This window comes from Scyliorhinus torazame, chromosome 13 (assembly GCF_047496885.1).
Source record: "Scyliorhinus torazame isolate Kashiwa2021f chromosome 13, sScyTor2.1, whole genome shotgun sequence".
In the NCBI taxonomy this organism is placed as follows: Eukaryota; Metazoa; Chordata; class Chondrichthyes; order Carcharhiniformes; family Scyliorhinidae; genus Scyliorhinus; species Scyliorhinus torazame.
In genome coordinates this window covers 41567393-41581880 of record NC_092719.1, presented here as the reverse complement: position 1 = coordinate 41581880, position 14488 = coordinate 41567393, and the positions used below count along the sequence as shown (strand labels likewise).

Below are 14488 nucleotides of genomic sequence, written 5' to 3'. Positions count from 1 at the left end.
GACACAAGAAATGTTGGAATACACAGGGTTGAGTGAAAGGGAGGAACTGAAGTAAGTCAGTATTAGTAGAAAAATGCTGTTCGGGAAATTAATGGGATTGAAGGCAAATAAATCCCCAGGGCCTGATAATCTACATCCCAGAGTACTTAAGGAACTGGCCCTAGAAATAGTGGTTGCATAGGTGGTCCTTTTCCAAGATTCTATGGAACAGTTCCTACAGATTGGAAGGTAGCTAATGTAATCCCACTATTTTGAAAATGGAGGTAGAGAGAAATCAGGGAACTACAGACTCTGTAGTGGGGTCTATTATAATGGACTCACTAGAGTCCATTCTAAAATATTTTATAGCCGACCACCTGGAAAACTGTGGCAGAATCGTTCAGAGTCAGCATGGATTTAGGAATGGGAAATCCAGCTTGACAAATCTACTGGAATTCTTCGAGGATGTAACTAGTAGAGTTGATGAGGGGGAGTCAATGGACATGGTTTATTTGGACTTTCAGGCGGCTTTTGACAAAGTCTCACATAAGAGATTAGCATGTAAAAATTAAAGTGCCATGGGATTGGGGGGTAGTGTATTGAGATGGATAGAAAACTGTTTGGTAGGTCGGTCGTAAAGAGTAAGAATAAACTGGTCTTTTTCTGAATGGCAGGCAGTGCGAATGGGGGATCACAGGGATCAGTGCTAGGCCCCAGCTACTCACTATATATTATTGATTTTGAAGAGAGAACTAAATATAATAATATAATATCTTCAAATTTGCAAATGATACAAAACTGGGTGGAAGGGTGAGCTGTGAGGAGGATGTAGAGATGCTTCAGTGAGTTGGACAAGCTGAGTGAGTGGGCAAATGCATGGCAGATGCAGTATACCGTGGATGAATCTGAGGTTATCCACATTGATAGCAAAAACAGGAAGGTAGATTATTGTCTGGCTATAAATTGAGAGGGGGGGGGGGGGGGGGGGAAATGTGCAACGAGACCTGGGTGTCCTCGTACACCAGTCACTAACGATCATCATGCAGGTGCAGCAGACGGTAAAGAAGGCTGGCCTTCATTGCGAGAGGATTCAAGTACAGGAGCAGGGATGTCTTGTTACAATTATACAGGGCCTTAGTGAGACCACACCTGGAATATTATGTACAGTTTTGGTCTCCTTATCTGAGGAAGGATCATGGACTCACCACTGCAGAGGGAAGCCACTCGGCCAATTGTATCTGGACCGACCCTCTGAAAGAGTACGCTATCCAGGCCATGCCCCCATCCCATCCCCACAACACATTAACCCCACCTAACCTTTTGGACACTAGGGGACAGTTTAGCATGGCCAAACCATCTAACCTCCACATCAATAAGGGCAGCACGGTAGCATTGTGGATAGCACAATTGCTTCACAGCTCCAGGGTCCCAGGTTCGATTCCGGCTTGGGTCACTGTCTGTGCGGAGTCTGCACATCCTCCCCGTGTGTGCGTGGGTTTCCTCTGGGTGCTCCGGTTTCCTAATAATCTCTGGCACCTTATCAAATGCCTTATGGAAATCTAAATACAGTACATCTACAGGCTCCCCTTTATCCACAACCTACGTTATCCCATCAAAGAGCTCCAATAAATTGGTTAAATATGATTTCTCCTTCAAACCTGTGCTGACTAATGACCTCAATTGTACTCCTTGGAATTTGGAAGAACACGGGACGATTTGATCAAAACTTTCAAGGCCTTAAAGGGAACAGATAGAGTATAGAGAAACTATTTATGCCAGAAGGCATAGCTTTACAGTTAGAGCCACACCTTTCAGGAGTGAAATTATGGAACACTTTTGCATGCAAGGGACTGTATAACTTTGGAATTTTCTTCTGCAAACAGCAATTGATGCTAGATCAATTGTAAATTCTATACTTGTAATTGATCGATTGTTTTATTATCTAAAGGTATCAAGGGATATGGGGTAAAGGCAGGAAAGTGACTAGTTTGCAGTTCAACCGGGATCTTGTCGAATAACAGACGCGGCTCAAGGGGCGAAATGGCCGACTGCTGTTCCTATATGAGAGTCATGGTGTTTTTGATGGATTGCTGTATTAAAATTAATAAGATTACTTCATAATATTTTCCAAGCTATTCAGAGTTTTGAATTGGCCAATTGCCAAGAATGGAAAATGAGTGTTGATGTGGTTGCTATTTAAAGAATCTCACAAAGTATGTTTCTTTCCCTCTTCCTTCTCCTTGTCCCTGCCTCTTTTAAACAAGGTTCGGGGCAGTTTACTTTGTTCACCCTTTGTCTTGTAGCCAAAATTCTTGGGAATTGTGATGCGGTAAACGGAGTGTAACTGACTATATTGTTTTCCTGCATTTGATTTTATTTTCTAAAGTATATAACATTGGGGTTTCATTTTCTTTGACCAAACCATGTTAAGATGTTCTTGTTTGGTTTCAGCACCTCTCATTTTATGTTCATGAAACATTTTTGGGCTAGAGTGACGCCTTTGTGAGCAAGCATTAAACATGTATATTCTGTATGCTACCAGCTTATGCATTGTGGATATCTTGCACTTTTAAGCTGTAATTTAATGTGGGGCTGGGGATGAATGTGAGGATGCGAAAGAAGGTCGCACTGTGAGGGGATTCTGATAGTTTGAAATTTCTCTCCCAAGGGCAGCACGGTAGCCTAATGGTTAGCACAATTGCTTCACAGCTCCAGGGTCCCAGGTTCGATTCCCGGCTTGGGTCACTGTCTGTGCGGAGTCTGCACGTTCTCCCTGTGTGCGTGGGTTTCCTCCTGGTGCTCCGGTTCCCTCCCACAGTCCGAAGATGTGCAGGTTAAGTGGATTGGACCTGCTAAATTGCCCTTAGTGTCCAAAATTGCCCTTCGTGTTGGGTGGGGTTACTGGATTATGAGGATAGAATGCAGGTGTGGGGTTGGGTAGGGTGCTCTTTCCAAGGGCCGGTGCAGACTCGATGGGCCAAATGGCCTCCTTTCTGCACTGTAAATTCTATGAAATCTATGAAGTGATCGGGAGTAATGAATAAATGAGCGAATTGTAATTTGCAGCATAATCGACCCACTGCGGTTGTTTATTATCAAACCTACAGATTGTGCTTGCCGGAGACCCAATGCAGTTGGGGCCGATAATAAAGTCTAGAATTGCAACAGCTTATGGCCTGTCTGTTTCACTTCTGGAGCGATTAATGACACGGCCTTCGTACTCCAGAGATGAAACTTTTGGTACATTTGGATCGTACAATCCTCTTTTGGTGAGTTTGGTCCTTATTTGCAGCAGCCAAATACTGTGGTCATGTTTTACCCCTTCCATGTCGTCCATGTATGCACACCATATAAGATGGCTGGTTTGTATTTCTGTCATTTTGTGCAGCTGCTCCATGTTCATGTCCTGGTAAATATAATTTTACAGGCTTTTGGAGTTTTATTTGTCTGTAAACATTAAACTAATATCAATGCATACAAAAGATCAAAAATTGCGTGTTGGAAAAATGTTATGAGAGTGTAGATTAGAAGGCGCTCTCTGACCGGATGTCCAATAACTAAAGCCAGATAACATGAAATGAATGGAACATGTTGATTTTGATCTTGATTCTGTTTATTCACTTCCAGTAGAGGAAGTATAGGCTATGTTTTCAGCTAGTGTGCAGACTAATTATTTGAAGTATGAAGAATGTATTTATAGTTCAATTTTAGTGATTCATCAAAATAGTCACTGCAGTACCAAAGTGGTGATACAGCAGTGGAGTCAGGCCATTAATCTGTAATTGGTGAGAGACCACAAAGAAAAGCACTTATCATTTGGGGGATGCTGGTTGCTGATGGTTGACTAGTGAGCAGGACATTGTAGTGTGTCGTGTGTTTTAGCAATGACATCGCTGGAAGCTCCAACCCTCTCAGCCACCTAGATCAGTGCTTTTCAAATGTTTTTTCCCGGGACCCACTTTTACCAACCGGCCAACCTTCGCGACACACGCCCACCGACCTTCACGGTACGCCATTACTACTTACCTTGAATATGACAGGTGGGCCTGCTTGGTCCTCACATTCACACTGCTTTGTCATTCAATGTTACATTTCTGCTAATGACTTCAGCTGACGATTTGAATTCTCACCGCATTTAGAGGTTTGACCTAGAAATCGCAATGTCTTCAAATGCCTTTAAATTTTGAGGATTATAAACTTTTATTTGCCAGTACTTCCCTGCATATAACACACATGGGCTTTGCATCCTGATTTGCATTGGCACAATTAACAAAGCCACACCTCAAGAAATCATCTTTATATTACTTTGATCCCAATTTCAGTTTCTTCTTGATGAGTTGTTCACTTAGAGACCCTGGAGCTCTGCATATAGCTCACACCAGCACTGCTTTGTTCAGTCATGGGCTCTCCTGAGTGGCTCTCTCCAGTAGATTCAGTTGTGAGATCCTGGGCCTGTTTGTGTCTCTGGCCCTCTCCTCCTTATTACAAAATGATAAATTTTCAGCTCTTCACACAGTCCTGTTGTTTGCTTGCTGGCAGCTACAAAATGGAGGAATCTCATCTCCGTGCTTTTGCCCCCAAAGCACGGACGCACAGGATGTTTGATGTTGGTGTGCGTGCTGGGCACGTGACTTGCTCTCTGCCACTGCTTCTGGCGGGAAGACTCCATCATTTGTATTTAAAGGCAGGTCGCAGCCAGCATCCTCAACTTAAAAGCCAGTTGCGGCTGTTGGCCGCTTCCCCCGTGATCGGGAACGACACACGCCCACGACCCACCTGCTGGTCGCGACGCTGTTTTTGAAAAACCCTGACCTAGATAATCTTGCTGTTCTGGTATAAAGAGGGGTGAGATCCCCGGTTGAGGTAGCTAACTCCGATAGGTGAGGGTCATTTTCCTTTCTGCGGAACACTATATTTAAGGGCAGCTTTTGGCAGAGTTTCATATTTATTTAATTTGATTTGCTCAAAAGCAAATTACAGGGATATTCAGAGGGATGAAAAGAAAATTGTAAAAAAAAAGTGTGCTTCAAGATGTCTACTGCATTGTTCTATGAAGTGTGGAATCACTGTGTGGCATTAATGTAACTGAAAGCTACTTGTACAAAATTTGACTTGCAACCAAACTGTCTGTTTCATTGATTAATGATTGGAATAACAAAATGACAGTGCATAGGTTGACTTACACTCTGGGGTAAGCACATGTCACACTCAGAATATATAGTACACAGTTAGACCTCCCATGGTAAGTTTGAACATATTGGGCTGTAAATTGGATGCCCTGGTTATTGGTTATGGTGGTTTGTGACCGGCCTGCTCTAATTCTTAAAGAGATGAAGGGCGGCATGTGGTGCAGTGGTTAGCACTGGGACTGCGGCGCTGAGGATCCGGATTCGAATCCTGGCCCTGGGTCACTGTCCGTGTGGAGTTTGCACATTCTCCCCATGTCTGCGTGGGTTTCACCCCCACAACCCAAAGATGTGCAGGTTAGATGGATTGGCCACGCTAAATTGCCCCTTAATTGAAAAAAATAATTGGCTACTTTAAATTTATAAAAAAAGAGATGGGCAGCACATAAAGTGGTAGATCCCACACTCCACAGCTGTCTATCACACTGTTGTGGATCTGCACATTCTGAACAATGCATGCCTTCCCTTTTAAAAAGCACATCTTTAAGAAAGCGAAGCTGCGCTGATGCATTGCAAGCTAATCAATACTCACGGGCGGGCACAGTGGTTAGCACTATTGCTTCACAGCACCAGGGACCCGGGTTCGATTCCCGGCTTGGTCACGGTTTTGAGGAGTCTGCACGTTTTCCCCGTGCCTGCGTGGGTTTCCTCCCACAATTCCCAAAAGAAGCGATTGTTAGGTGAATTGGACATTCTGAATTCTCCCTCCGTGCACCCGAACTGGCGCGGAGTGTGACGACTGGGGGATTTTCAGTGTTAATGTAAGCCTACTTGTGACAATAATAAAGATTATTATTATTATTATTATTACTTGAGGCCACCCAGGATCAAGGAAGATGTTGCACCATGTCTCAGCTTCCCACTTCAGTGACACCATCCTGCAGGTACTTATCAGACAAGTGGAGGCCAGGATCATTTGGCCATAAAATGCGCAATGAATGATATAGTTAATTTCCAGTGTTATATTTCTCACTTTCTTCTTGTAATTGTCGAGTAATCACCCACTTTCTAATACTTACTGTCATACCATGTATCTTTCAGGAGGATAAAGCTTAGGCCAAACCAAGGGCAAGGCAAAGGCAAGAGTTATTATTTAAAAATGGACCCGGGATCATCAGGCTCTAAGAACCTGTGAATTCCAATGAAATAATTTGCAGATCATGTCATTTTTATTTGCACAGGAATCTGCCAATATCTTTGGCCAAACTAGTCAATCCCATAGGCCAGAACTTTGAATTCTATCTTATTGTACGGCTTGCAACAAAGTAATGCTAGTCTTTAGACTGGTTTTAATTTTGTTTAAGATAATTTACAGGAGCACTAAATAGGAAATAATATAGTAGGGGAAAGTCAGGTGGCTGCACAGAGTACTATAAATATATAATTTTCAGGTGTATGACTAAAATTTAACCCCCTCCTCCCTCCCTCTCTCTTTTTAGGTGACAAAACTGGTGAATAACTATCGTTCACATTCATCTTTACTTGACCTGCCCTCTAGACTGTTCTATCATCAAGAACTAAAGATGTCTTCTGATCAGTCTGTGGTCAACAAGTTTTGTAACTGGGAAAAATTGCCCAGAAAAGACTTTCCAATAATTTTTCATGGATTGAGGGTATGTGTGCATTTCTAGAGACTTCAGTTCATAACTAGGTATTTTAGATTGCATGATTTTAATTTCAGTAGATTTGTTTGGAATGAGAACTTTTGTGTCCCAAAGTGGTTTTACTATAACATTTACTTTTTATTAAAAATAATGCTGTTTTCCTTGCTGTAATTGGGTTTTTAAACAGAAACCACAGAATACAGTATGTGGTATTTGATAATTGATGAATTGTGCTTCTGTTGAACTGAAGCTAATCTCTTTTTAATGGTGTTTGTTGTGAGGCAATTGTTTGCCAGGATACAGGGAGAATGATGGTCTTGAGATAAAACCATAGGATCTTTAACATCTAGTTAAAGGATTAATTTTCGCAGGGTCTCGGGCATAGCCAAAATGGCTCCAGAACCCCAATTCTGGAGGTCCCGCCCCTAAACCCAGTACCCACCCTTTCCGCAGGGGCATTTGGGGGGGGGGGGGGGGGGTTGGAGTGGTAGGGCAGAGATATAGTTGGCACCTCTGTAGTTCATGGAGGCAGCGGCACATTGAACAGTTCAGCTGTCTTCATACAAATCCAGTTTCTGTTAGTGGTAGGTCCGAAACACAGCTTGTAACCTTTAGACCGTTGAGACCTCTGCTGGAGTTATTTGGAGAGGTAGTGTACCCCTTTGGATAGGTCCAGGGCATCTGTTTGGTTTACAAGAGTAGACATGAATGTGTGTAAAAAGTGATTAATCTCTAAGAAGCTGTTAAGGAAACTTTGAGGAATTTAAATCCTCTGATCTTTAAATTTAAAAAAAGTCTGCAGTCCTTTTTAAAAAAAAAAAAAAAATCAGTTCTTGCAATCATAAACCTGAGGGACATCATTATAGGATTAGTGCTGCATGCCTGATTCCACGTTATTTCATCAAAGTTTGATTGACAACTCCCAAGTGGTTATAAAGTCTTTGATATGGAACTATAAATTCAAATATGTTTTCATAAGAGATTAAGTATAAAATGTTTGCTTTTATAAAGGATTTAGTTGAAGGAATAAAATGTACTGAATGGGGTTTATGAATTAAAAAAAAAAAAGTCTGCAATAAGCTCTTGGAACTTTATTTTAACATGGCTCTAGAGGCCTTCTCATGGTGTATATTGGGTGAATTAGCATTTGGGGTATAAGATCAAAGGATTGTGGGGGGCATGGGTTGGCATATAGAACATCTGGGGCACTTCCTTCCCGATTCAGGTTTGCCGCTTATGGAATTCTCCCAATTCTGTGCTCGCAACTCGAGAAAATATTTAGTCCATTGTCTCAGCCGAGATTAACTGCTGGAGTTGAGCTTGAATCAATGACTCTCTGACTCCCAACGGTGAGAATGCTACTGAGCTAAGCTAATTGTTAAATGTCCCAGTTTTGATCCCCATCTGTGCTCAGCGAGTTACACTCAGTAGGCACAATAGTGTCAGTACAGTTGACCTGTGGTTCTTCATTTCTTCCTGTGGATAGATCTGATCTGACCCATTAATTCAGAACATACCAGGAAACGCACAGAAAATCAAGCCCGCCTTGAAAAAGGATTAAAATATCAGCATTTGGGTTAGAATCATTCAGGCAGTGCTTTTCATTAGGATGTATTTTATGCAAAGCAGCCAGTTAAATGGGAGAATTTGTCATGAATTGCAAGAATCAAATTGCCATAACAATTAAGTATTAAATCTTCCTCTGGGATGTAATGTCGCGGTAACTATTGACTCTGTGAGGGAGTTAATGATTTTGATCTTTCTACAAATCCAAAGTCTTTTCTAACAGAGAAATAGCAAAAAGGCTAATAATTGGAAGGATGGGCCTGATCCTGAACCAAAAAGGGGATTTGCAAAGAGGGTGTGGCTGAGGTAATAAATGAGTATTTTACTTTTGTCTTTATAGGAAAGAATATACTGCCAAAGTGAGGGTGAAAAAGGAGGATGTTGAGATACTGGATGGGCTACAAATGGATAAACGGGAAATATTATAAAGGCTAACTGTACTTAAGTTGTTAAGTCACCCGGACCAGATGGGATACATCCAAGAATACTGAAGGAAAAAATTTGAAATTGAAGAGGCAGTGGACATAATCCTTTTAAAAAGGGGTGGAGTCAGAGGACTGGAGGGTTGCAATTGTTGCACCCTTGTTGAAAAAAAGGTTCAAGGACAAACCCAGTAACTATAGGCCAGTCAGATTAACTTTGGTGGTGGGAAGGTTTTTAGAAAGGATAATCCGGGAGCGGGGGGATTGACAGTCACGGGGACCTTTAAAGGCACATACTGTTCAATCAACTTGATATAGCTTTATTGATGGGGATAGAGTTTGTGAGGGTAATGTGGCTGCTGTTCATATGAAGGGTATCTGATGAAGTGCCACATGTTAGATTGCCAGCAGAATTGAAGCTCAAGGTATAAAAGCGAAAGTGGTAACATGGATACAAAGTTGGCTGATTGACGGGAAAGATCAGTGGTTTATTAGACCTAAGGATGGTATACAGTGGAGTTCCTCGGGAGTCAGTACTAGAGCCACTGATGTTCTGGATGTATATTAATCACCCTAACCTGGTTGTACAGGGCACAATTTCAAAATTGGCAGATGTAAAGCTTGGAGGTATTGTGAATTAAGAAGAGGATAGTGATAGACTTCCAAGAGGATATAGACTAATGATAGAGTCGAACATGTGACGGGCGACATCCAGCACACACAAGTTATAAATTGATGCATTTTGCGAGGAAGAGTGAAGTGAGCGAGGAATAAGTGCACAAATCTTTGAATGTTCCAGGTTGGGTTGAGAAAGTGGATAAAAGGCATTTGGGATTTAGGACTTTGTGAACAAAGGGATAGAGTACAAAAGCAAAGAAGCTTTGAGGAATTTTAGTTTAACAAAAAACTGGTTCTGCCTGGATCACTGTCCAATTTGGGGGTGCTAAAAAGATTATTAGAATGTTTCGGAGATGAGGAACTTCCATTATGTGGATACATTGGAGAAGCTGGAGTTGTTATTCTTAGAGAAAATGGAGAGGAGATTTGATAGAACTGTTCAAAATCATGGGGTCTCGATAGAGTAGATGGGGAGAAATTGTTCCTATTAGCAGAAGGCTCGAGAAATGGAGGATATTGATTTAAGATAGTTGCTTCTTTTGCCTTTGGTGATGAGAAAACGCCTTTTAATGCAGCGAGTGGTTAGGATCTGGAATGCACTGCCTAAGCATGGTGGAGGCTGATTGAAGTGGGGTTTTCAAAAGGAAATTGGGTAAGTACTAATGAGCGAATATGAAATGCTGCAGGGAAAGGGTAGTGAAGGTGGACTAGCTGAATTGCTCTTAGACAGAGCCGAGTTACACCCAGCTCTGCTGTACAGGGAAGAGTGTTACCTGTGGGAATTCAATAGTTATACTCAATTGTAAGGGAATTAGATCGGCGTTTGGCTGCAAACGAGACTCCAAGGTAGTGTGTTGCCTCCCTGGTGCTTGGGTCAAGGATGTCTCGGAGAGGCACTAGGACATTCTGGAGGGGGAGGGTGAACAGCCAGTGGTCGTGGTACACACTGGTACAAATGACTTAGGTAAAAATAGGGATGGGGTCCTAAAAGCAGAACATAGGGAGTTAGGAAGTAAGTTCAATAGTAGGACCTCAAAGTTAGTGATCTCGGGATTATTACCAGTGCCACGTGCTAAGTCAGAATAGAAATAGCAGGTTACATAAGATGAATGCGTAGCTGAAGAGATTGGAAGGGTTTCAGATTCCTGGCACATTGGGGTTGGTTTTGTGGGAGGTCGGGGCCAGTACAAACTGGAAGGATTACATCTGGGCAGGGCCAATACTGATGTTGTAGGGAGAGTATTTGCTTGAGTGGTTGGGGAGGGTTTAAACTTAAATGGCAGAGAGATGGGAATCTATGCAAGGAGTGAGAGGAGGGGGAAACTCTGACGAAAACAAAAGATAGAAAGAGGAATAAGAAAAGTGATGGGCAGAGAAACCAAGGGCCAGAATTAAACAGGGCCACAATGAAAAATAATAGCAATGGGACAAGGAATGTTGAAAAGACAAGCCTTAAGACTTTGTGCCTTAATTTATGGAGCATTTGCAATAAAGTAGATGAAATAATCACAAATATACATTGTATACCTTGTGTTGCCCTATTATGTATTTTCTTTTATTCCCTTTTCTTCTCATGTACTTAATGGTCTGTTGAGCTGCTCGCAGAAAAATACTTTTCACTGTACCTCGGTACACGTGACAATAAACAAATCCAATCCAATCCAAATGGATGTAAGCAGGTATGATATAGTCGGCATTATGGAGACCAGGGATGGGAATTGAACATCTAGGGGTATTCGGTAGTTAGAAAGGGCAGACCAAAAGGAAAAGGGATTGGGACTTCCGGTGGCAGCCATGGAGGATTAGGTCGCACATTTGATAGATTCCGCCTGTGACGGACGTTTGGACCTTTTTCCCTGTTTTTTTCCGGATTTTATGGGATAAATCGGTGAAGAGTGAGACAGTGAGGAGAAATCCCCCTCCAGTTTATGGAGAATTGGACCAGAAGTGGCCGTGTGAGAAGACAAAGTCCTATAAGGAAGACGCGAGCAGAGCTGGCAACGCGGGAAAGCATGGCGGAGAGCATGGGCCGCAGGGAGACGGCACAGTGGTCGACGGAGCAGTTGGTGAAGTTTTTAGATGATTGCTTAGCCAAGCTGAAGAAGGACAAGCTGGACCCGATTAACGCTTCCATTGATCAAGTTGTGCAGAATCAAGAGACTCAGGGAAGAGCGATCCAGGAGGTGGAGAAAAAGGTGTCCGAGCACGAGGAAGGCATAACCGTGCTGGAGACCAAGATGGAGATGATGAACGACCGCCAGAAAAGAATGCAGGAGAAGCTGGAGGATCTGGAGTACAGGTCCAGGAGGCAGAATCGTAGAATTGTCGGCCTCCCTGAAGGCAGTGAGGGATCGGATGCGAGGGCTTATGTGACGGACATGTTGGAGAAGTTGATGGGGGCTGAGGCGTTCCCTCGGTCCCTGGAGGTGGATAGAGCACACAGAGCCCTTGCAAAGAAGCCCCCGAGCGAACGAGCAGCCGAGGATGATGGTGGTACGCTTTCACCGATTCCTGGACAAGGAACACGTTCTGCGGTGGGCCAAGAAGGAATGGAGCAGCAAGTGGGAGAATTGTGAGCTGCGCATTTATCAGGACGTGGGTGCAGATTTGCCCAAGAGACAAGCTGGGTTTAATCAAGCAAAAATGGCCCTCTTTAAGAAGGGGTGAAGTTTGGGATGTTGTACCCAGCCCGTCTGTGGGTCACACATGAGGAACGGGACTTCTACTTTGAAACACCAGACGAAGGATGGACTTGTATTAAAGAAGAAAGGCTGGAGGCGAACTAAAAGACACTGAAGGCTTGGAGAGTACTGTGTTGGCGATTTGTTGTGCTGGGATGTAGAAGTAGAAGTAGTGTTGTGTAACAAGGGGCTGCTTTGATGGCTAAAGTTAACTTTGTCTTGCAGGGAGCTGGTTAGGGGCCTTTGAGGCTGGGGCTGTTTTTGGGTGTTTTTTTTTTCTAAAGTGGCTGTTTCTTCACTTTCTTTTGGTGTTTGTTTACTGGGGAATGTGATGCTTTAAATATGTTTGTCCAAGTGGGGGGAGAAGGGAGAGAACAATGGGGAGGCAGACTGCTTGGTGCCATGGGCGGGTGTTATCAAGTCAGCATGGGTCAGCTGACTCACGGAAGCACAGTGGGGGGCGAGCAGGTGTTAAGCTGGAGCTTGACTTGGGGGGTTGGGTTTCGAGGGCTGTTGCTGGGGGGGGGGGGGGTGCAGCTGCTTTGATGACGGGAGGAACTGCTACTAGGGGACAGACGGGAGGTCGGGAACGGTGAATGCCCGGGGTGGGGGGGGGGGGGGGGGGGGCTTGAGGAGGCAGAGGGCGCGAGCTAGAGGCTGGCCTAAAAAGGGCGATGGCTAGTCGGGGGGGTCGGAAGCCCCCAGCCAGGCTCATTACATGGAATGTCAGATGGTTGAATGGGCCGGTCAAGAGGGCTTGCGTGTTTGCGCATTTGAAGGGGCTGAAGGCGGACGTGGCTATGCTCCAAAACAACAAGAGACGGACCTGGTTATAGACCAGACGAGATTGAGAAAGGGGTGGGTTGGCCAAGTATTCCACTCGGCTGGATTCAAAGACCAGGGGGGTAGCGATCTTGATCAATAAACAAGTGATATTCGAGGCAGGGAGAATCGTGTCAGACAAGAGGGGTAGGTACATAATGGTGAGTGGGAAGCTGGAGGGGGTGCGGGTGGTACTCGTGAACATATATGCTCCGAATTGGGATGATGTGGAATTTATGAGGCGGGTTTTAGGTAAGGTCCCAGACTTAGAGTCACATAATCTGATTATGGGCGGAGATTTTAACACCGTCATTGATCCGGAATTGGACCGGTCAAAATCCAGGACAGGGAGGAGTCCAGCTGCGGCAAATGAATTGAAGGGGTTTATGGAACAGATGGGGGAGTAGACCCATGGAGGTTTGCACGGCCAAGGGCGAAGGAGTTTTCTTTTTTCTCACATGTCCACAAGGTGTACTCTCGCAACGACTATTTTGTTCTGAGCAGGGTGCTAATACCGTGGGTGGTGGATACTGAGTACTCGGCAATCGCAGTGTCGGATCATGCCCCACATTGGGTGGATCTACGGGTTAGTGTGGGGAGAGGGCAACGCCCACTGTGGAGATTGGATGTGGGTTTGCTAGCGGACGAAGCGATCTGTGGGCGGGTTAACAAGTCCATCCAGAACTATCTGGAAACAAATGATACTGGGGAGGTCTCTGCAGCGACGGTTTGGGAAGCTTTGAAGGCAGTAGTCAGAGAGGAATTAATCTCGATACGGGTCCACAGAGAAAAGGCGGAACGGGCTGAGAGGGATAGGTTTGTGGAGGAGATACTCCAGGACAGGAGATACTCGGAGGCCCTGGACACTGGGCTACTGAGGGAGCGGCAGAGGTTACAGGCAGAGTTTGGGCTGTTGACTACAGGGAAAGCGGTGGAACAGTTGAGGAAGGCATGGGGGCGATTTATGAGTACGGGGAACAGGCTAGCAGAATGTTAGCGCACCAGCTCAGGAAAAGGGAGGCGAGATATTTACCAGGAGCTTTCGGAGGCAGAGGAAACTCCGGTGGAGGAGTTCAAGGGCAAGTGGGAGGACGAGCGAGGAGGAGAGATAGAGGCGGGTCTATGCGTGGATGCCCTAGCAGGGTTAATACCTCCTCATCATGTGCCAGGCTTAGCCTGATACAATTTAAGGTAGTCCACCGGGCACACATGACACTGGCTACGATGAGCAAGTTTTTTGGGGTAGAGGATAGATGTGCGAATGTGTGGGAAGCCCAGCAAATCATGTCCACATGTTTTGGGCATGCCCGAAGCTTGGAGGGTTTTGGCAGGGTTTTGCTTGGGCAATGTCCACGATACTAAAAACGCGGGTGGTGCCGAGTCTGGAGGTAGCGATCTTTGGAGTGTCGGAAGAGCCGGGAGTTATGGGGACGAAAGAGGCAGATGTCTTGGCCTTTGCCTCCCTTGTAGCCCGGAGACGGATCTTGTTAATGAGGAGGGACTCAAAGCCCCCGAGTGTAGAGACCTGGGTTAGTGACGTGGCTGGGTTTCTCAGTCTCAAGAAGATAAAGTTCGCCTTCAGAGGGTCAATGGTTGGGTTCACTCGGAGG

General features: G+C 44.6%; 1 protein-coding gene across 2 annotated transcripts in view; it reads left to right on the top strand.

Annotated features, from left to right (window-relative positions):
• mov10l1 (Mov10 like RNA helicase 1) overlaps window positions 1-14488 on the top strand; it is a 108966-nt gene that overhangs the window by 77358 nt on the left and 17120 nt on the right. For both annotated transcript variants that reach the window (XM_072471440.1, XM_072471441.1), the window contains exons 21-22: window positions 3087-3248; window positions 6605-6778. In XM_072471440.1, coding sequence (XP_072327541.1) covers window positions 3087-3248; window positions 6605-6778 — 336 coding nt within the window. The remainder of the gene's footprint in view (window positions 1-3086; window positions 3249-6604; window positions 6779-14488) is intronic.